At 49.9% G+C, this 22,830-nt stretch overlaps 1 protein-coding gene across 1 annotated transcript in view; it reads right to left on the minus strand.

Moving 5' to 3' along the window:
• Positions 1-8,600, minus strand: part of GPR50 (G protein-coupled receptor 50) — a 45,019-nt gene extending 36,419 nt beyond the window's left edge. The window contains exon 1 of the mRNA XM_032996124.2: positions 8,426-8,600. Within this exon, the coding sequence (XP_032852015.2) occupies positions 8,426-8,600 (175 nt within the window). The remainder of the gene's footprint in view (positions 1-8,425) is intronic.
• Between the last annotated feature and the right edge of the window lie 14,230 nt (positions 8,601-22,830).

A 22,830-nucleotide genomic window follows, 5' to 3' on the forward strand; every position in this document is an offset into this window, starting at 1 on the left:
GCCATCTGTAAATAAGCTAATAGTGCAAACCTCAGAAGAAACAGATGTATTTTCAATCAGATATTAGCAGATACCATTAGTGTGAGCATCATCTGTCCTCCACCAGGAGTCAGAATAGTGGAGGTGGGAGGGAAGCATGAAAGAGAGTGTGAGAGAAAAGCAAGAATATTAATTTTGTCAACTCCAGACTGCTCCAAATGCTACTGGAAGCCTCTTCCAGGGATATTTTATGTTGTCATGTCTTGCTTTTAGTCTCTATACCAGGAACTGGAAAGGGTGTTTACTATGCCTAAGATACAGTTAATGCACCTTATGCCCATGTCCTCGTGTCACCATCAGCCAGACTCTTCCTGAATTTCAGTTCTGACCTCCTCTCCAACCACACAGAAAAGCCTCAGGCTTGGCCTGGAGGTCCTGTAAGGCTGGACTACCTCACTTGGCTGGGGAATCCATCGCAGGAGCCAGGGTTTGATTCTATTTGGGCTGGCTCAAGTCAGTGCTGCAAAGAAGACACCAGGCCAGTGCCTAGAGGCCTCCACCACCTTTCCAGCTCCACCACAACTGAGGTAACTTCCAAAAAGTTCTACAGCATCTCAGAGTAAAGGATGAGAAGGAAGGACCTTGACACATAGAGACCAGAGAACAGACTCTTTAGGTGCAGAGACTGAAGAAAAAATCAACCTGGAAAAAGTGTAGTCCTAGAGGAAGGCTACCCAGCCACTCAGGCCTGGCTCTGCTCCCCAAGGTGACTCTCTAGAGATGTCAACACAGAGGTAAGACCCAGGAAACTTCTGTGAAAAGCTGCAGGTAATGAATGGTACAACACATAACTGTTGTCCTCAGACATCACAGGGCCAAAGCTACTGACACAGGCTATTGTTCTCCCCTTCTATTCAAAAGAGTGATGACTTGCATGAATGTTGGCTTTGGAGTACATGTTTGGCAACCCCAGCAGATAAACAGACAGCATTTCTATGGAATACCATAAGGTTCTGAAAAAAATACATTTAAGTTATTTTCACAATATTAATAAATCCAGGAGTGAATATTTTGAATATGGTATAATCCATTTTCCTAGGAACCAGCCAAGAACAACACTAGGTTTTGCTTAGAAACTGGCAGCAGTGTGGAGGAAGTGCCACCACGCTGCCTTCCCTGCCTCACTGTTCCCTTGGGGACACAAGCAGGAGCCCCACATGCCTACCCCAACATCCCCAACTCTTCCCTCCTCCATCAGCATACCACAAAACAGCTCCCATCAGCTCTTCCCTCGCCTGCCACATGGGTGAGCCCCGATCCCTCCTGCCAGTGCTGGTGTGACTCTGCTCTCCTCCCGGCCAGGGACTCTCCATTGGTCCAAGGAAGCCCCAAATCCAAGTGATGACCAACACATTGGGAGGGCAAATGCCAGGCAGGAGTATTTCAGCAACCTGCAGTTGGGACTTGGGGCCAAAGAAGTGGGAGGACAGCGAGATCTGTATGGCTCCTGCCACTGGAACTGGCCAGCAGATACAAGCAGGAGAATCAGTAGGTGGATTTGCTATGTACGGAAGAACCAGCCCTGAACACAGATCATCTCCTTCCAGTCTCCAGCAGTTCCACCCTAAAAGCAGAGCCCAAACCCATTCCCATGCACCAGGAACTCAGTCTTTTACTCCCTCTTATCTTCTCTACCTGCTGCCCACTCCACAAACCCTCCTACGCTATGTTTGTATGCAAGTCCCAGGACTGGCTTAAGCTGCTGTGGTCACCTAAATCAGTAGTCTCTGCTCACCCCACTGCATGTAGGAAAGCATGTTAGTTACCCTGCACAAGTCATTGGAAAATCCTGGACCACATGGAGAACATCTCCTTTTCCTAAATCCCTCCTTGTGAACCTCCCCACAAGTAGGACAGAGCTAAAGCCACAGGAGAACCCTGTGCCCCCCATCTTGGCTTGTGGGGGCAACCCATGCCTGGCAGGAGCCAGGCAGTGGGCACAGCAAAGAGGCTGCTCCCTCTCGCCTGGCTGTCAGGCAGCGTTCCCCTCTGGCAGCACGGGCCAGGGCTCCAGTTCCTAATACATCCAAATGTGACTCTGCTGTGGGTTTCACTCACCCTCTAAGATTCAGTTTGCTCTACTTTCTACTGTAATATTTGCAGAAATAAAACTCACAGATGAGATCTGAAGGCCAGAGTAAAATGAAATGTGTTAGACTCCATTTAACCTACGTCTCATAGAACCCATGGGACTGCAGGCTGTGTGCCTGCTCAGCACCCGCAGGGCCAGCTATGTTCCTTCCCAGAAAACATCAGGGCCTCTTGAGCCCACCTATCTGTACCATCAAGCACAAATGTCTGCAACAGGCAGAGCTGTCAGTTCTCCCCACATTTCCCCTCAGGATGGGGAAGATGCACAGCCCAGTTAGTCTGAGAATCCTACTGCCCACCCTTGTTCGCTTTTGGCTGTGGTTGGCACATCCCACCACCACTCCTCCTGCTGCAGCCGGATTCTCACTACTCCATCAGCATGGCCTGAACCCCCACCAAAGCTGGAGCACATAAAGGTGATGCTGTCAGAGCTCTCCAAATCAGCTTGGCCGTGGGGCTGTGCCCTGCGGCTGTGACACAGACCAAGCAAAGCACCATTCCTCCGTGTCTCACTATGCAAATCATCTTCCAGGAAAAAACAGGTTAAGACTGCTCTTCACTTTACACTGCTATTATACTTAAAGCTCACATTTTACCTTAATCCAAATTAATTTTCTCACAGGTTTTATCCCACTGTCACTCCCACTTCTCCCACCTCCTGCGGCTGGTGGCCCCGCTCCAGCACTTGCCTGCAGAGCAGGGGGCTGCTGCAGAGGGACACAGGGAGGGACCAACACATCCCCACTGCCATGCCTGCTCCAGTGCTGCTCAAGCCCACTGGGTGCACTCGGGTACAACCCCACTGCTCACCCAGCAAACCACTTCCAGCAACTCCTCTGCACCAACCACACAGCCCGTGCAATCACCGTGCCAAGCCCCAGCCACAGCCGGGCTTCTCTGGAGCAGCCCTACCCTGCAGTTAACATTCCCACGGCTGATGGCACAGGGAGCGACTCTGGCCATCCTCCTGGTATGGCAAATTCATCACCGGCCAGCTGAGTGAGTCAATAGCAAAGCTGAGAGCAAACGCTGTCATGGATTATTCCCCACCAACAGCAGAGAAACAACAGCCAGACCGTTTGTCAGCATCTCACCCATCTGATGTCACAGGCCTCCAGCTCCGTTGGAGAGCAAAGAGGGGGGGGTGAGTGTCACCCTTCCGCACTAGAGGACCTGGGAAGTGGGGAAGGGGGTGCAGCTCCAGGGTCCCCTAGAGACCCAGCAACCTTCAAACTGTTTCATCAACAAACAGCACATTTCCCTCAACAGAGGCCACCAGAAAGCCAAGACATCTCCTGCAGGGCCCCCGATACTTCAGAGGGTCAGAGGCTGAGTAAATCAGAAGCACCGGTGGGAGCTTGCTGTAGACAAATGAATCAGCGGAACAGATGAGCAGCTCCTGAAGCATCTACTTGCAGTGTACAGAAAGAAAAGATGTGATTTCAGGCTTGTGGCAGATGCTGGAGGATTTTCAGTGCTAAAAATAAAAAATAACTTTAAAAATAATAATCTCAATACACCTACCTATAATAGACAGCTTTCTAGGACAAGGAAATCCTGCAGTAGCTGAAAGAAAACCAATTACAGCTCTCAACTGCATTTGAGATAAGGAAACAGAACATGGTCCAACACAATGTCTCTAACAGTTCAATCTCCCAAAACTAGAAACAATCAGACACAAAATAATTGAGAGAAAACACCTAAATATAAGCAAATGTGACAATGCTTACTGGGAGGTGTTTAAGGATGCCTTAGCAGAGCCTTCTTTTCGCCCCCAAAAAGCAATCCTATATTCAAAAAGAGTTTATTTGCCTTAAAATAGGAATTTTTTTTAAGATGAGCCAAATTGAAAAATAAATAAAAAATGTAATAAATAAAAAATCCACTATAAAATTAGCAGCTAGAAATCAACACATTTTATAAAGCAAGCTAAAAGATATCAGAAAACCTAATGGCAATAGGTATATCAGGAAAAAAAGCAACAATATTTCAATACAATAGGCTTGATGCTAAAAAAGTACAGTGAAATTATTCTGCTACAGAAGATGTAGAAAGTATAAGCATTACTTTTTGTCTTTGCACATAAGGATGACTTAGATCTCAGCTATAACAAAATTTTCAGAGAAGCATGTTGGGAAGATACCCAACACCATTTGCTAACCATTTTTCACATCTGTAACTAGAAAACCTGCACATCAGAGTGTATGAAGGAACTCACCCAATCCCTAACACAGACGTTAAAGAAAAAAAAAAACAAAAACAAAAACAAAACAACAAAATAGAAAAACATGTCCCAGGCCAGCCAGGAAGTTCCAGAGGTCTTGGAACAATAAATTCAAAAACCCACTCAAGCAAACAAAAACTTGGGGTTATGCCAATACTTTCAGAGGGCAAATGGCCTGACCTGGGAAGTGCAGGCTGGTTCCCCTACCTGCGGTCCCCAGCGGAGACAGGGAACGGGCAGTATTCGGAGGTGGAAACATGGTTAGTGCTAGTCAACAGTTTTTTGGTCGGAGGGCTTGTCAAACCGATCTAGTATTTCTTCTAAGAGTACACATTTGGCTGACAAAGGTAACTGTGTTGACATAATACATGCAGACTTGTGTGTGACACTTCACTTTGGCTGGCGTGACAGTCTAAGAACAAAACCCCCCGCGCTATGCAGACATCAGTGTATAGTGTATATCCGGAGGATTAAAAGCTGGTTGAGCCCAGTGACCTCATTAGAGTTATACCTGCACTGCCTGCCTCCACCGAGGTTTTGGCTCCCCAGAGAGACATTGCCATGAGAGAAAAAGGCCCACAAGGCAGCAGAAATCGCTCTCTGCACATGAAGCTCCAGGCAGCACTGGTGGGAAATGTGGGTTTTCAGTGAATGCACGTTTTGGCTGTGTGCCTCAGTTTGCAGCAAGTTCGGGAGAGCTAGAGAAGGGTATTTCCAGAGCCTCTGCCCAAAGAGCAGGCTAACCCATTGGAAAAATACTGGCTGTTTTTAGTGCAGATGTTCACACTTGTAAAGCTAGCAGGACCCACAAAGGAGAAGTTGTAGACTCAGCCACACCAGCAGACTTCAGCTGGCCATGATCCTGCACTGGCCATGTAACACACAGCTCACTCTATTTCCAACACGGGTCCTAATCTGTGCTCAGCACCCTGAGCAACTTCCAGCAACAGCACAGCACACACCAACACCCACCCAACATGCCTTACACCTTCCCAGAGAGAAAGAGGAGTGGCGTGATTTCTCTTGGGAAGTTTTAGAGGTCAGGTCTTTTGCTTTTAAACCACACCAGTGTAGGGGTAGCAGGGTGGCCAGGTTTGCGAAGGCTTTCAGCTGCCAAAAAAATTCATCCCTTCTCACCTGCCTCCCATAAAGACATCTCTCCTGAAAAAGGAGCAGAGTTCTTCCCACACCTTTCACCCTCAACCATCTAAACGTCCTGCAGTGTGGACATATGGACCAAAGCTTGGAGTTTTGTTTGAAGCTCTCAGACCATACGAGCAGCTGGATGTTACTGTAGGAAAGCTTCATGCCAGCAGTTCCCCAGCATGACTGGCTGAACAACCAGCAGTGGATCTGAACCATCTACCACAGAAGCAGCCTGGGGCTTCCAGTGAATCTGGATTTCCTCTGTCCACAGGCATCACTCGCCTCCTTCTGCTCATTCGGCTCCACATAACTGCTGATCTCCCCGGGCAGCTGACCACACCAGTGAGGGTACTCCCTGCGAGGCCCTGCCTGACAGCCACACTCGACCTCTGCCTGTTGTAGCTGCAGGCTGAGCAGAGGTGCTGGAGTGTGCCAAGTACTGCAGAGAGGTCCAGTGGGGTGGACCAAAAACCCCACCCCCCCAACAAGAGATCACCCAGCACAGCTACTGAAGCAGTGCCAGCTGCACATCCCGGCCTGAATCCAGAGTACCCCAGCAATACAGTTTTAGCTCCAGCTGGACGACCCTGTAGCTGGGCTCTTGCTATGTTCCCTGCGAGTTTGCTCCAGAAATGGAAGGCTTGGTGCTCCCAGGGTTTGGCAAGAGCTGACACATCCATAATGAGTGTCCTTTTCATTTATTGGACTGGCTTAGTGTAGGTCTGAACATAAACAGAGAAACTCCTTGTCCAAAGGACTTCAACCTGGCTGCTGTGCCCCAGCTGAGTCCCCCTCGTCCATAGTGTTGCTCACATCAGGAAGAGCATGAATTGAGCTGAAACCCCTGACTTCTCGTTCTGCATCCAGGGAAGCAGACAGCCCCCTTGCTTCCCAACATGGACAGATGCAGAATATCGTCTCAACATCCTAAACACACATAACCTTTTCAGCAGAACAGGATGACACCATTTAGATGCTGGTTAGACGTTTTACCTTACTGAACTTCAGACCATCACCATCAGTCCGACCCACCTCACTTTCCTGCTGCTGAGTTGTGACTCAGCAAAGACATTCCCAGTTTAGGCTGTTGACTGAAGAAGGAATGATGCTCAGGTCAAGAAAGCAGGATGGCGCTCTCGACACCTACCACCGCTTCAAAGTGTGTAACACTGAATTCCCCACTAGTCATGCTCAAGTTATATGTGCAACGAGAGCCACCTTCCCTCAAAGCAGGAGGTTAAGGACTTCCCTTGTGTTGGTTTTACTCGTACATCTCGATAGCTTGTACATAGAGCAGACAACAGGCTACTGACAAGGATTAAGATTTGGAAAATATCTCCATGGTCACTTCAAGGGAAAGCTGTTCTTTTTCACTTTTGCAGGAACTTGAACTCAATTCACAGCACAAGCAGTCTTAAGACATGAAATACATTCAAGTGGATAACAATTTGAAAAGTGATAAAAGCAGCTAAATAGTTTCAAATCTGCTTGCAGCCTAACCAGACAGATAACATAAAAACCACTTTCTTGGGGAGAAGGGATGGGGGTCTCTATTTGTCTTTCCCAGAACTACGAGCTCACAGCACTCACATTTTAAAGCAAAGCTGAAAAGAATAGAAAACCGCTTTCCCTACGATATTAAAGTTCTCATAAACCCAGCACAGCACATTGGTTTATTGTGGATACTCTGGGCCACATTTCATGTGCCAGTTAGAGAGAACTCACTGGTCGAGATCCCTGCATCCAGCACCTGCCCAAGCCAAGAGCTATTTGTGTGCTATTGTTTAAAAAAAAATAAAAAATAAAAAATCAATCAAATGTTAAAGGCACTGGGAGGAAATTGTCCCATCAGTCTTACCCATCAGCTACTTTTACTGAACTCTGTTGAATTACTCCATATTTACAGAAGATTGTGAGACACAGAGAGAGATCAGCATCTCCAAAATATTTACGACTTTGTCTTACACATTATAAACACCGGAGATATTTCATTAAAACCATTCTACAGGTTGTAGAACTAAAGGTCATTTTATGTCTTTTGCTGTAAAAGTGGGCAGTGGTGTGGTCCTTAGCAAAACATACTCTACGGTACATTTTAAGTGCACTACATTGACTATCTGATACTCCTTCTAGAGCAGTTCATATCCAGTGTTATTTCGTTGCTAAAATAACAAGACTTTGAAAACAAAAAGAAATTACACCCTCAAAAACCCCAGCCTTCTTAAAAATGGTTAATATCGATATCAACTTGACAATTTTCCTAGATTAATCCACTAGGGAGGTCAACACATAAGGCTCCAAAGCAGACTTTGAAATTACCCGTCGAAAAAACATTGAGTATCTTCACTCTACTCTCAGTTGGTCATATAAAGCAGCTTCAAGATTAAAACGCTAAAACACACACAAGGCTGGGACCTAAAAGCAAGTGTCCAGCGCTGCAGCGGGCTCGTCTGAAAACCACGAGCGGTCAGTCGTCCCCCGCACCCGACCCCGGCACTCGGAGATCCCCTCCTTCCCGCCGCGGCTCTGCCGGGGGGGCCACGGCCGTTACCTGCGTGGCGGGGGGACTTCGGGCTCCTCCGTCTGCGGCTGCCTCGGGGACACGCGCGTTCCGCGGGACGGGCGGAGGCGAGTCGGGACCCCGCGGTAGCTCGGCTCACCGGAGAGGAGAGACGAGCGGGCGCTCCCGGCCCCCCGGCAACTCGCCCCCCCCCCCCCAACCCCCCACTTCACCCGCGGCTCCCGGGGCAGCGGCGCCCTTTACCGCTCCGGTGCTAAGAAGAGCGGCCGCGGTTCCCTCCGCGGCTGTCGCCCGCCGACCCCCGCGGGCTCTATGCCCCGCCGCGAGTGGGGAGCGCTGCCGTGCGGGGGCCGCGGGAGCCCCGGGCGCTTGTGCGGGGCCGCTCCCCTCCCCTCCCCGCTCACCGGCGTTGCGGAGCTTCTTGTTCCTCAGCACCGAGAGGATGACCAGCGCGTTGCCCAGCACGTCCACCACGATGGTGAAGATGAGCGCGGCCGCCAGGACGGTGGCGGCCCGCACCGACGGACCCCGCTCCGGCCGGCAGCCGGGGCAGCTCCCGTTGCTCCCCGACCGCTCCATGCGCGCCTCCTCCTCCTCCTCCTCCTCGGGCAGCCCCCGCCGCCGCGGGGAGGAGCGCAACCCCGCGCCTCTCCCGGGGGGGGCGCAAACCGCCCCCTCCCCCGGCGGGGCCGCCGCCCTGCCCGCGGGGAGGGGGGGGGGGGGGGCCGCCCGGTGCGGGCCGCGGGGCCCCCGCCGCGGGGCCCCCGCCGCGCTCTCCGGTGCGATGGCGCCACCGCGCGGCGGCGGCGGGAAGCGGCGGGGCGGCCCCGGGGCTCACCCCGGGAACGGCCGCGCCGAGGGGGAAACCCAGTCAGGGTGAAGGGTTGTTTTTATTTTCTCTGTCCGAGGAAGGGGTCGGGGGCAGCCGCTCCGGCTCGCACAACCTCGGCCGGCACGAAGGGGTGCTCCAAGGCAGGCCCCGGGGAGGCGGGCGCCGTGGCTGCCCCACAGCCGCCGGGGGGGGGGGCCACACGCAGCTCCTGCCCCCCGACAGGGCGACCAAGGAGGAAGAAATTACAAGGTGAAGTCTTGCAGATTTTTTTTGTTACAGAAGTGCTTGCTTCGCCTTTGTCTCCCGCTGCAACCACTGACCCGTGGCTCTGTGGCCAGCACGCCACCAGCCCCCCACTGCCAGCCCCCCTTGAACCAAACCCATCCTCACAAGAACTTTTTCAACCAGTTACGTCAGAACAAATGCCTTCAACTGTCATTATATCACTTTTTACTGCTTCTAACGCGTGAAGAAGCAGCGCTCAGCGGGGGTTGCCACCTCTTTCACAGCTGAGGCACCCAGGCACCTCAGTGCTTTACTCCACACCAGCACTAGCAAGAAGAGACCAAGCCCCGGTGGTCAGATTGTGGCTGCAATACTGCAACCGCGTGAATTCTCAGCTTTATTTAGAAAATAAACACAGAAAATAGGTTTTATGGGCTGTGGACATTGGCTGTGGTGCTGTGCTAGGGCCTGGGTGGGGGCAGGAGGGAGGGCAGGGGTGCGCTGAGGCAGCCCACCTCCCCGGGGCATCTCCCCTGGCTCCAGCCCCACGCCACTTCTCTGTGTGCAGGTCAAAGTGCCCGAGCCAACGTAAAGGCTGTGTCACAGTCCAGCCTGGGGGTTTTTACAACTGCCTGGTTGAGTGAGTCAAGACCAAAGCTAAAAGCAAACGCTTTGAAGGCTTATTCCCCGTCAGCAGCGCACGAGCAGCAGCGAGGCAGAGCCAAAACGAGCAGCAAACAGGGTCTGCCCCAGCCTGGTGGCACAGAGTCAAAGCCAGACCCGCATCTTTACCCTTTCCCCATGAGTGAAGAGCACTCAATTTTGAAACAAAATGGGGCTTTTTTTAAAATAATGATCAAAATCATGCATTTTCAAATTGCCAAAGAGAGCATTTTGGCTTGAAATCTGTTTTTTTTTTTTTTTTGGTCTTAGTTGACACTCTGCACTGAATTCTGCATAGTTTTGCAAATATTTTCTCTGTGTAAACCAAATAATTTTGTTCACAGACTTTCAGCTGGTCTCTGTTCAAGACATACCTGCAGTACAGGAGCCGGACAGGAGCAGCTCACATCGACGCACCCTTTCACACCTTTCACCTTCATGCCACTGTGCTCTGCCACCTGTTTGCACCATTTTTAAGCTGCTCTCAGATGTACTTCAGATGCAGAAAACTGGGAGGTGACTTCAGAAGACCTTCACTTTATATGCAGGTGTCTTGGACTTGCTAGTGGAAACATGGTTTGAGACTAATTAAGATGATGTTTGAAGTCAAGGAAAAAGCTTCCTTTCCGAGTTCTTTGCTGAAAGCTGTGTGCAATGCTATTGCTTCTCCCCTGGCTCTGGAGGCTTTCAAGAGCCCCAGCAGACCTGCACTCAGAACAGCTGTCTCCTGTTAGGACCAAACCTGCTAGTGCTGTCTCTTCCAGCCCCTTCCATTGTGGAAGCCACCAAGCTGGGACATCCCACAGGGAACTGGTTTTGCCTAGTGATAGCAAACAGTAGTCGATTGCTGAATAATGGGAAGGGTATTAATGCAAACTCTGCTGAACCCCACTGACCCTACACCAGCTGCAGGGCAGGGGTGATTGTACTGGTGCTCTCCAGGACAAGAGAACTGATAGGAGCACCAAAGCTGCCCAATTATGATTTTGGCCTCACATTTAAAAAACCCCCAACTTTCTAGCACAGCAGTGTGAGGTAGAGGCAGGGTCACATTTTATGAGACTGCTGCAACCAAAAAAACACAAAAATGCCTTCTCATCTGGTAACTTCTTTTGGTGCATAATTTATACCTGCAAAAAGCAGTCTTTTTCCACGGCCCAGGGCAACTGCCCTAGATGAGAAGGTCTACATAGCTCTACCAGGCACGTGTGCATCTGTATAGTTATAGCAACTAATCTCCCGTAAGACACTTAGAAGAAATTATGATAGATGTAGTGAGCAACTGTTTTCATCGGTGGAGTGATTTAGATGAATGATTTTCAGGCTGTTTCCTCCCGCCTTTCTGCTAAATGGACTCTTCACTGCTTCAATTAAGAAAAGGCTAGTACTCTAGGAAGCAGTGGCAAGGAAAAAAAATGAAGGTAGGGGTATTAATAAGACCTTTTTAATTACACTTTACCGGAACCTCTGACGTAAATCATACTGAAATAAAAATATCCCCAGTGTACTAGAAGAATTTAGGCTCATTTGATTGTGCAAGGGCCATAAACGTGATCACAGGAGTATGCAACTGAATTAGGGTAAGAAACCACAGCCCTTCAGTACCCAATCCACAGTGGGAAGGGCATGTACATGTGCACAAACAGGAAGACCAAGCAGAATGCAATCAGTGCAAAATATTCAAGCACCACAAATTATTTTCAAACACTCCTTTTGCAAAAACGTATTAGCTTTACTAACGGTGAGTCTGAGGGGCAGCACCTGGCACCCTCCTGCCGTGTCACTCGCACCCATCGCAGCAGCCACGTGCAGAGAATCACTCGTCCCTCGCTGAGCGTGGAACACCCCCCTTCCCAACCCTACCTGCCAAAGCATGCAGCTTAGTAAGAGTTAATCCAGGTAGACTATAATAAATGAAACTTGCGTAATTGAAAAATAGCTGAGCTATTAATCTTTCTTCCCGGTACCTTGAGTCCTCTTTAGAAAGATTATTTTGTCTTCAGAGACAGCTTTAATGCTACTTAGTGAATCGCTTATAAATGAAGGATTTCTACCCCACACCCATCAGCCCCATACAGGGACAGGCTGACTACTACACTGATTTTGTCAAAGAGACAATTAACTTTTGTCAAATATACAAAGGTAATGGAATTCGGCATATTTAAGGCCAGTTTGTCTTGTTGTTTTGACTGAGCCTGCTTAGTGACAGTGACATACCTATTCCCTTTAGCTGGACCTGGGGAATTCCTCATGCTTACCAAAATAATTAGAAGCCTCCTGAGCACCCCCAGGAACAGGTAGGTTAATGCTGGATAAGGAATACCAGGCTGGAAAATTCAGAATCCCAACACAAGCTCGTTCAAAGATGTTCTGGTGTCCAGCTTCAGAGGAGGGAAGTGGCACAAGAAAGGAAAAGAAACATAGAAAACCAGGGCACCGGGAAACCTTCCCCTGAACTTCTACGCTGAATGTCTCAGTTGCAGACAGGGTGCAGGCAGGTTTTCTTTGAACCGTAACTCCCTCCCTGTAAAAGCAGACACCGGGCAGGACCATGGGTCAGGTTAGTCATTTCCCTGATGCAAATAACCCCCAGAGAGCTGCAAAGGCAATTTTGTAGCATGAAGTCGCTCCTAACACAGAGGTTCCCCAGCAGAAATACTCAGTTGTCTCTTGCCTGGGTCCCACTGAGCTCCTGCTCCCTTCCCTGCACCCACACACGCAGCGCAAAGATGCTGAATGAAGCTGAATCCCTCCTCTCCCACCACACCAGCCTGGCCGAGTACACGTATTTATTTCCAGAGAGAACAACAGGCAATAAAAGTTGTAATTTCTTAACAAGTTGGCCTTTTGACTCAAGCAATGGCCTTTGGGAGAGACACACAAGCAGATGCAGAAACCGGGCTAATAAATCCTTTGTCACATGGACTACTGCTACGCTGTTTAGCTCTGGACAGGATGCAGAGGAGCCCTGCAGGGCTGCTCCCGGTGATGGGCAGAGCAGGTTTCCCCCATCTCTGAGCAGACCAGATGGGGGTTTAGAGGTACCCCCTGCCACCCATATCGATAGCAGCAGCCTGCAGCAGTTTAACACCCCCAGGATGTGGTGCTCAGCCGCTGGAGAGCTTCAGCACGTGCCTTTCCAGCACAGTCTGTTTTTCTTGTTTAAGATTCTGGTCTAGACCCCAGACAACAGCGGTTCATTCTCTGGCACGGTTTTAGACTCCTTGAGCTGAAAAACACAACTAAAATAAGCCATTTAGTCCCAATGTGCATCATGGCAGTTAGTTTCAAAATAAGGACCAACACCTTTTTTACCACTCCTTGTCTCAATTCTGCCCTTAAATTCAGCATGTGGCCAGGAGACAGAGTTATTTCCAAACCATTACCAAAGGGGGAATCACCATTCTCTGCCCACAACTCTCTAGCCAAACACATACAGTAGTAGTTCCTCTTTTCCAAACTTTTTCCTTGTCCATTTAGGACTAAGCAGCTATTTACTGCAGAGGCAACGCAGCTGTACTGTGCATGGCATAAGAGAATCCCAGTCTTGGGAAAAAAGCACTAGTTGCTTCAGCAATAAATAGATGAATACAGCAGCTTGCCCTGAGCTGCCATCGCAGAAGAGATCAACAAACAAGCGGCTCTATTTATGCCATCGTGCTTGCATAAAAACTCCAGACAAACTAATAACCTCGTGTTCAGCCACTTCCCCTCTTTGTCCCTGAAGCAGTAGCCTCACGCAGAGCGCACAGCTCACTCGCCCAGAACAGGCTTTTTTGTTAATCGCTCAAAAAGCTGTGGACACAGGCCTGTTCATTCAGCTCAACTGCTTAACACTGCAATTTAAATAAAAAGGAAAAGAAGGAAAACTTTGTATTCCTTTCGTACCCTGAATATTAAATGACACCATCAGTGTTGCCTTGGGATGCAGCATCAAACCACTTCCTTTGCTCCGAGATGGGATTTAAGAAGAATGACTTTGAGGCTGACTTGCTGTTTCAAATCTCCCATTTTTTCCCCATCTCAAACTCGAGGATGCAACATGAATGAAATCAGAATTAGCCTTGTTACAAACAAGCAAGGGGGGTGACCTAGATTCACTTTGCCTCTCCGAAGGAAGTGATGGCAAAAGTTTAAAACCCACCATATGGGGCTGCCAGTGGTGGCACATTTAGGTCAAAGTTTGTTGCGATCAGATCACGCTTTCTGAAAAGGCTTTTACTAGCGGGATGATTTGTATGGCAGTGGCTGAATTATGCATGGGATTTGTACAACCTCTGCTAGCAAGTAACTCCAGCCCTTCCAACATGTGTAGAGAAACTCAAGCTCTTCCCTGCAGCATCTTCAGTGGCTGGAACCCAGCTCGGTGGCCCTGGGGATACACGTTGTGCAGGGGTGTCAGCGTAGTGCTCGCCACCAGCCACATCAGGGAGCATCCCGTTCCGTGCCAGGCTGGAGCTGGTCTTGCTGCAGGTCTCGAGGTGCTAGAATAAAATGTGGGGTTTTTTCAGTGATCTTATTGAATCTCACCCAAAAAAATCCAAAATCAGAGGGCCTGCTCCCAGCGAAGGCAGCCTGGTTGCTGTGCGGGCTGCCGGGGCTGCTTGGATGACAGCTGAGTGGTAGCACAGGATTCTGCCCAAGTGACAGTCACACTGAAGGAAATACATGGAAATGATCAGGCTGGTGGGGTTTCTTGTGATGCACTGGGAAAAAAACCTCAGAGAAGGCCACAACTGTTTACCCCATTAAGCCAGGAAGATTCAGTATTTCATGGCTAACAAATCCTAAAGAATTTTAAGTGTTTTAGTATCTGAGTAAGAAACTCCTATATTGCCTAACAGGCGGCAAGTTACTCAAGGTGCTGCTAGCTCAGTGCTTGTCAGCAAGGCAGTGAATCTGAAAAAAGGAAAAGCAAAGCAAAGAAAGGAAAGCTGATTCATGACAGACTGGTCCCTCCAGACAGGGGTCTTATTTGTCTTCAGCATCTGCCTTTAACATGAGCAAAAGAAGGAGCTCATCCTCCTCACACTATCCCCACAGAGCATGTGCTCAAGCAAGTGTGGACAAGACTTTCTGCCTCCCTTACACTGACACCTCCTGGGGCCACAGGAGGGGAAAAAAAAAAAAAAAAAAGCACTTACTGGTTTTCCCATTGAGATTCCTCATCCAGTCCCTTTTTCTACCAATGAAAACCAACATCAAAACCACTCCTGATCTTTTCAGGTCTCCTTTCAGCAGTCCCTTTCCAGTCCATCCCTTCTGCCCCGACACGCCATGCACACAGGAACCCCCCTGATCCCTCAGCCTCTCGCCTCAGCACCTGCAGGGATGCTAGCTGGGTTGCTCTCAGTTTTCCTGGTACAGCTCTCACAGCCTCCCTTTCTCTCCCCTTTCTTTATTCCCGGTCCCCAAGCCTGGGGTTTATCTCAGTTAGGGGTTAGCTGGCGGTGGGGGGTCAGGGCAAACTTTTTGACACACCAGGGTATTACCCAGTTTAACACTGCTGGTATGCAGAGAAGGGACCTAAGCTTATCATCTGGCTGTGCTTCAGTTCCAATAAAAAGGGCTAGTTAGTGCTTCACAAGAAGGTAAGACTAGTTGCTCCCCTGAGAGCCTGGAGAGAAAGCTCTCCACTCCATGCGTAGTGCCCAAGCAGAGGGGGTTGCTCTTTTCTCCAACACCCCCAAAAGTTTGTGCAGCATCTCAGACATTCAGCACTGCTCACCAGGTGCCTGTCCTTGCTGTGAGGGGACCAGTGTGAGATGGGAACTTCCAAGAGGCTCTGGGGACTCTCCCCTCCACACTCCCCCCCCACTCCATCCCCAGTTTGCATTGCAGTTCACCTAGATGCACACCCACCTGCAAGCATTTTGCCCATGCCCACTCTGCTGGCCAGCACTATGCCCAAGCTGCTTTTCCAGCCGGGGACAGCATGAGCCCAGCAGGACACGGGGCAAACCCAGCTGGGCTCCAGCCAGTCCAGCTTGCTGGTGCCCGTCGCCCACCCAGCCGCACTGTCGCTGTGAGGACACTCACAGTTGATGCCACTCTTGTCAAAATCACTCCATTGCCATTGGCATCTGCTTTCCAACACTAAGGCTGAAATTTCCACAGTTGTCCTCTGCAAGTGGAGAAATAACAGTCTTAAGGAAGAAAACAAGGATACTTCCCTCCCCTGAGCAGCCCCTCCTGCAGCCTGACTTGTGGGAGCTGCGACTCAAGCAAGCTTCAGGAGCGCTTGGCACTAACTTGTCACAAGCCATCGGCACAGGAAGGACAGCACAACACACCGTACTACAAATATTGAGCTCTTAATTACACCCCAAGCAGCACCTCTGTGCCTGCGGTAATGGGGGCTCAGCTACATCCGCGGCTGTTAGTGAGATCCTGTTTTGCTTCGTCCTCATTACAGGAAATAGCCTGCTTGGATCCAGCAGCCAGTGGCGATGTTTCCTCTCGTGAAGTGGATTGCTTTCTCCTGTCAATTATGAGCAGAGAGCTCGACAGCCTTGCACAAATTACTGGGTGAAAGCATAAATAGGAGTACACGGGAACCGATTACAGTCTTGGTGGCAGGCTTGCTTAAAAACGGCTGATGGAAACACAGAGGTCAAGAAAAATAAAAAGCGTAGAGGTGATGGTGGACATGGCTGGCATGGCAGTGCCATGGAGCTGTGGGGACTCATGGCCCCTGCCTGCCCCTGCAGAATCACAGCCATCCGCAGTGCTGGTGTGTCAGGAGTTAACAGATAGGCTGCAGCAAGTTGACTCCAAAAACAGCTTTTTTCCCAATGCAGAGTTTCCCTTTTCTCAGGCTATTGCTTTGGTATGTATCAGCGGTGTGTATCCCACAGCTGGGAAACTCAGCACCCCTAGGGGAAAGGGAAACGATTCCCCCCTCTCACCTTACTCCTACCAAAAGCCCCAATTCCACCAGACACTCCAGCAAAGCCCTGCAGGATTTCAAAGGGATGAGTGGCCAGGTCTCTGGGCTGAGGTTGTGCACCAAACCTTTACCCAGTGCACAGCACCAGTGCTCACACTGCCCACAGCAACTGCCCTTACCTGGGGAAGTCCAGGGTGGTTATATTTCAGCTGAGCATCATAAACAGACCCTTGTCCTGATGGGTTCCCATTCCAGAGAAAAGAATGAGAAAGTGTGCGTGCATTTTAACCAACGGTCTCAGAGATGGTTTCTTCAGCCCTACAGACTTGCTGGCTCTTCCTGGGCCAGGTTCACAGCCCCCACTGCCCCTCCAGCGTCTGCAGCTTGCCTTTACTCCCTCCTTTGGGGAAAGAGGTAGCAACATCTATTCTGCCTGTAGGTCAGCCCTGGTTTGGGGTCGGTTCAGCAAAGGGACATCTTTCCTGCCTGTTGCTGACAGCAAACGAGGTGAGTGCCCATCTTACAATGCTCACCTTGCTCTGCCCTCCAATACATTGCTGCTCATCAACTGCCACTGGTCTTCAACACACTCCCCATTACCTGGTCTGATCTTCAGCTGTCCCTGGACCTTCAGGCTGTCACCATAAGGTCCGCACCAACACCCAACAGAAGTGAGAAGCTTCACTCATGTTTGTTCCCACCCTGCCCATCTCTTCAATAGCTCTATCGAGAAATCTCCTACTCAGCATCAGCTCTGCACACTCACACCCGTCAGTATTTTTGCAGGCTCTGCAGAGGGGTATTGATTCCTGCTCATAGACCAGTTCTGCCTGAAGAAAAGCCGTTGTGTTTGCCTGGGTGAGCTTTGAAAGCTGGCTCTTCTATGCCATGCAGACCCCTTCTTCACCTTTCCACTCCTGCTTCCCCACAGGCCCGCTGGGAAGTGGGGTTTGTTCACCCGCCTCCCCCCAGCTCCCTTGCTTTCCTTCTAGATTCCGAGCTGCCTATGATTTATTTCCTTGTATTTAATACTGCTAAGTCAGAGGCACCAGAAACCTGCAGCTGGCAACTTCAGGCTTCTTTCCAGCTCCTCCATCCAGACCTGCCAGCAGACATTTTCAGTTTTGGTTCTCAGATCTCCATTACAGTCTGGTCTCAAAACAGCAAATCCACCAGCCCTCCAACTGTGCACATTCAACTCCACAGCCTCAAAGCTGTTACAAACGAGCCGCAAGTTCCTCACGCTTCTCACGAGAAACGGGTATCCCTCCGACGCGTCTTTCTTTGGCGGAGAGCGATACCCTTCAGATCTCTTTAGCACAGTTTGGTGCCTGGTTTTCCCCTCCTACCCGATTGTAGGCTGGTAAGCAAAGACAGCTCTCCTCAGATCTGGCAATATTAAAACTCTTCTTGATCAGTAACTCCACTTACCTCTGTGACGAGGTGAAAACTGTGCTTGAATTTTTGCTGCTTTCCTGGAGAACTTAAGCCATGATGAACTGTAGGTCCTCCTGTTGCCTTTCCCTTGGGTCTCTGCTCCTGAGTGTGTTTTGTCCTTCCCACAGGGGTTTCTGTGCCCAGGTTTTATTTAGTCATAGGGTAGAAGTGAGAGCTGTGGTTCATAATTCATAAAAATTCACTTCAAGTTGAACTAATAACTTGGGATAAGAGAAAAGGGAAGAGAAGAGAGGGATTTGCATGTCTCAGGTTCACCCCACTCTTGTAAAATCTGGCTGAAGAAAGCAGATTTGGAGATGTTAAATCAGTTATGATATTTAACAGGGTTGTATACATTTAAAACAAAACCCCCAATAGTTGGAAAGAATCCCGCGGTCAGGGTTTGTCCCTGCTCCTGGCTGGGGGCTGAGTGTTCTCCCCAGGCGGAGGGGACTCGAGCCTGGCATGCAGCATACACAAAAGAGCCCAAAGGAGAAGGCAAAGCTTCCTGAAGGAAAGCTGGGTGTAAATCCTAAGGAGCAATACAGATCTGAAATACACAGAGCTTGAAATTAAATATAAAATCAACAATGAAAAAAGTTGCCAGAGATATTTAGGGTTTGTGTATGTATGTTACATATATATACACATACCCCCCCACACACACATATATATAAAGACCAACAAATCCTATCTGTATGCAATGTGAGCGAGATGTTGCTATAGTAATCTTAATTTTACATTCCTTACATTAAGAAGATTGCAAGTTGTTTGGCACCCAGACTGTCTTTTTGTTATAGCATGTGCTGCATTTAACCCAGTGGGGCTCTGTTCTCTGCCTCTTGGAGCTATGGAAATAGAAATAACTGCTAACAATGATATCATCACTACATGGCAGCCTTAGATTCAGTTTCCCTTTAGAAAAGGGAAAAAGAAAGAAAGAGGCAGGCAGAAAAAGAAACTGCCCGTGCACGTTAGCATTGAGTTTAAGCTTGGACATGGACGTGTCCTCAGGGACTGGCAGGGACACGGGGAGCAGTGTTGGGAGCTGGCAGAGGAGCAGGATGGAACAGGGGTGTCCTGGGTGGGAGTGGGCGAGCAGAGGGCAGGAGGACCAGCGTCTGCTTCAGATTTCATGTGACACCAGCTGTAAATCAGAAGTGACTCTGCCAAAGCCAGCAAGGCACAGGGGTCCCGAAAAAGACAAAAAAGCAAAGTGAGGCACCCACACCGCAAACATGCTGCCCGCGCTGCAGTGGGAGGCTTCTCCAAAACCTGATGTGCCAGCATGGGACAGGGGTTTTCTGCCCATGCTAAGGGTCTCCACCTGCAAAATGGGGAACTAAAGCTAAAATTCAAACCCTTTTCTCAGAACATTGTCTCTCTCTAGTAGGAGCTCAGCTCATCGGGAGGTGGTGAGGGGGCACCCAGTGCTGATGCTGGCTGCACCCGTGCCAGCTCCGCACAGCCACGCAGGCAGAGGCCCGGCTGTGCCCGTTTTGAGCACGCGTCCACCCATCACTCTCACATGAGAAAACTTTAAGCAGAGACACAGCCATGTTCAGGGCTCTCTGTCCCCCAGGCAAGAGCTGAACAGCTTCACAGGGCTGGTACAAATCTCCAGCAGAAAGTGCCAAGGAGCCGCACCCAACACCAAAATAGTAACATCCTTCTTTCATCTCCCACAAAGAGCAAAAGCAGGTGGTGCATTAAGGCCACCCCTCAACACCTCTGCCCTGCCACAGCTAACCCCCACCTGGGCTCTCCCCTTCCTGAGAGGGGCTGGGGGCTGCACAGGGGGCTACTGGCCTCCAAAAGCCGGGGACCCAAGCCTCCGGGGGAAGAGGAGAGGCAGCGCTTCTCCTCCCTGGGTTTGCTGGAGCTTCGGGTGGCAACAGACTCAGGGGACCCGAGGTTGAGGACCCACATGGCCCATGGACACGTCCCACGCACTGCAGAGGCAAGCACTGCCTTCAAACATCCTCACCCGACATCGGCTCCCAGGCACATTTGTTTTTTCCAGATTGATGATGTTTACAACTCCAGGCGTCTTCTCAGTCATCTATGATCTCTGGCCATGAGCAGGTCTCTTTGGGACACTGAGTGACAAGTATTGTTACAGTGCCAAGGAGATGGGACTCTCAACTGCCTGTGGCAGGCAGATTGCTGTGAAATCATGATTTATCCAGAGTTAAATTAAGTTATGTCTCCCTTCCCTGCCTGCCCTGGCAGTGGCTGCATACAGGTGTGCTGTATTTCTTCTTCTAAACAGGAAAACACGGGGCCATTTACCAACGGCTGGAGATCAGAAGGTGCCTGAATGTAAACTCCAGGACAAAGCTCATCTGAGCATATTTGAGGGAGGGAGCTGACAAGTGACAAACAGCCAGAGCTGAGTTCGCTCTATTTTGGCTTACGCCATTGCTTGGGGAATCGTGGGAAGGGAAAACAAGTGAATTATTGTCACCTCCAGACTTAAACAAATGGAGGTTTCAAAGAAAATTGCATTGCTTAGACATTCAGAGGGGGAAATATTTACCTCGTACAGAAATAAATGTTATAGTTTATGAGTCATATAAAGCCTTTTATGCTGAAAATCCCCCTCTGGATGAGGATGGGGATATTTCTCATTGTGGTCTTGATCCATCCAATTTATTTGCAGAGCAAAAGGATCAGTGAGGTCCTTATTCTCCAGAAAATATGGCAACCGGAAAAGTTTTTCCAGTGGGGGCTGGATGCCCATCTAGGAGAGGCTCTGGGTACCTCTTTGCACCAAGGGTTTTGGAGTTGTGGTGTGCCCAGCTGCAATAACAGGGTTGCTCTGCCACATGGCTGCTCCCCAGGGCCAGGAGATGGAGCAGGGCTGCAGCACCTGGGGCTCCTCCAAAACCCCATGTTCACAGGCAAAACCAGGCTTCAGTGGGGCACAGGGCCGTGTTCGGGGTGCATGAGAAGCAAAGTGAGGTGGAGCTCAGGGGCAGGCAGGGTCAGCAAGAGGAGGGTGCTCTCTTTCTGCAGCCCTGGGTGCCTCACCTTGCTGGGATGCAGGACCACAAACACTGGCACCTGATCCTCTCCCTTCAGCCCATTACAGAGATGTGTGTGCACGCCAATATATGCATTAACGGATGAGCTGAAGGTGGGTGACCCTAGCCCTTGGGGTGCACGACGCCCCAGCCGCTGGAACCACATCCCAGGGAGACAGCTGGCAGCAGATCCTGGGAGCAGCAAAGGTAGGAAAAATGCATTCGGTGTGCAAGGGTCTCAGGGCGACTGGCAGTGAGTTCAGGCAGTGCAGCAGTGCAGAATGAGCCTGCCCCAATTCCTCTGCCTTTTGGGAAAGACGTTGCTACCACCAGAGCCTCATGCCTTCTGGAAAAGCACCATTCCCTCCGTTGCTGATGATTTATTTGGGAAGAAGCCTCATTTTTCACTGATCATATTAGAAGCACAGAATGGATTACAGCATGGAGTAACCTTGATAGCTGAGAAATTCAGTGTATGCAAATGTGAGCCTTAAATGACTCTTTCTGTGAAAGATTGCCTGTAGCGGGGACGCCTTTGTGATATGGCACCAATGAATACACTGATATTTAAAAGCAGAGACTTTGCCACAAGCTACAAGGTCTACTGACATCTACAAACAGCAGCATTTCCCTGTGAGCACAACTTGTATCTCTGCTCTGCAAACCTGCTCATTTTGCTGCAAAACCCCATGCCCTTTGGGATGCCCAGTATACCCACACACATGCACCAAGGGATGCCAGGCTGCTAAAAGCAAACCACTAAGTCACCTGCAGTATCCACGAGCTCCCAGGCCCACCCATACCATTCCCTCACACTTAAACTGCAGCCCAAGGGCAGCCAGGAGGGAGCACCAAGGGCCTGGGGCTGTTTCATCCTCTCCTGCCTCCTCCATCCCCTCTGAACTCGGGTGTTAGAGGGGAGCAAACACAGGTATGAAGAGGGATGAGGTGAAATTTGCGTTTTCCATGGACTGATGCTGCCTGTTACCTGGGGCCAGGCTGCAGCAAGCATCCTCCCTTGAGCATCCCTTGTGGCACCCAGCCTGTACCTGCCACCTCCAACCAGCACAGGGATGCACAGGGATGCACAGGGATGCTGTGCAGTGTGTGGCAGCTGCCTGAAGATGGCAAGCCAACACTGTAGTTTATAATACATGCAAATAACCCTGCTGGAGGAAGAAGGGGGCTCCCTACAAATAAGAGGGCTATATTTTCTTCGCAGCCCATGTAATGCCAGGGCAGAATTTAAATTGCAGTGTTTATCAAAGAGGTCTGAGCCTTTTTTCTTTCCTCCTCTTTGTTAAATGCTACCCGTCTCACTGAATTTCAAACGGTACTCCTGGTACTGCACCAGTCCTCAAGCCCAAATGCAAAGTCTGAGGAAGAAATTGCAATGCATCCTTTGGCACCAGGGAGCCATAGAGCTAGTGTGTGCATGCAATAATTTATCCTAAGCCTTCTAGTGGCATTTTATGTCTTTTTGCTGTAGTGCTATTACAGCTTTGATTACTCCATTTTTATGTTTGTCAGCACAGCATATGGGCAAGATAATTTGTATTCAAAGTATTAAACTGGTAATGTAAATTATTAAAGACCCAATTCATAAAAGCATTACACACCATATGCAGATTCCTTCCCCTGAACTCTCCCCTCCTCCTCCTCCTTCCCATTTTGCAGACCTGGCTTCACACAGTTTGAGTGGGACCGGGCCTGCTGCCAGCTCCCACCCCACGGGCA

Source organism: Tyto alba, unplaced genomic scaffold (assembly GCF_018691265.1).
Source record: "Tyto alba isolate M040663 unplaced genomic scaffold, T.alba_DEE_v4.0 Super-Scaffold_5, whole genome shotgun sequence".
Taxonomy (NCBI): domain Eukaryota; kingdom Metazoa; phylum Chordata; class Aves; order Strigiformes; family Tytonidae; genus Tyto; species Tyto alba.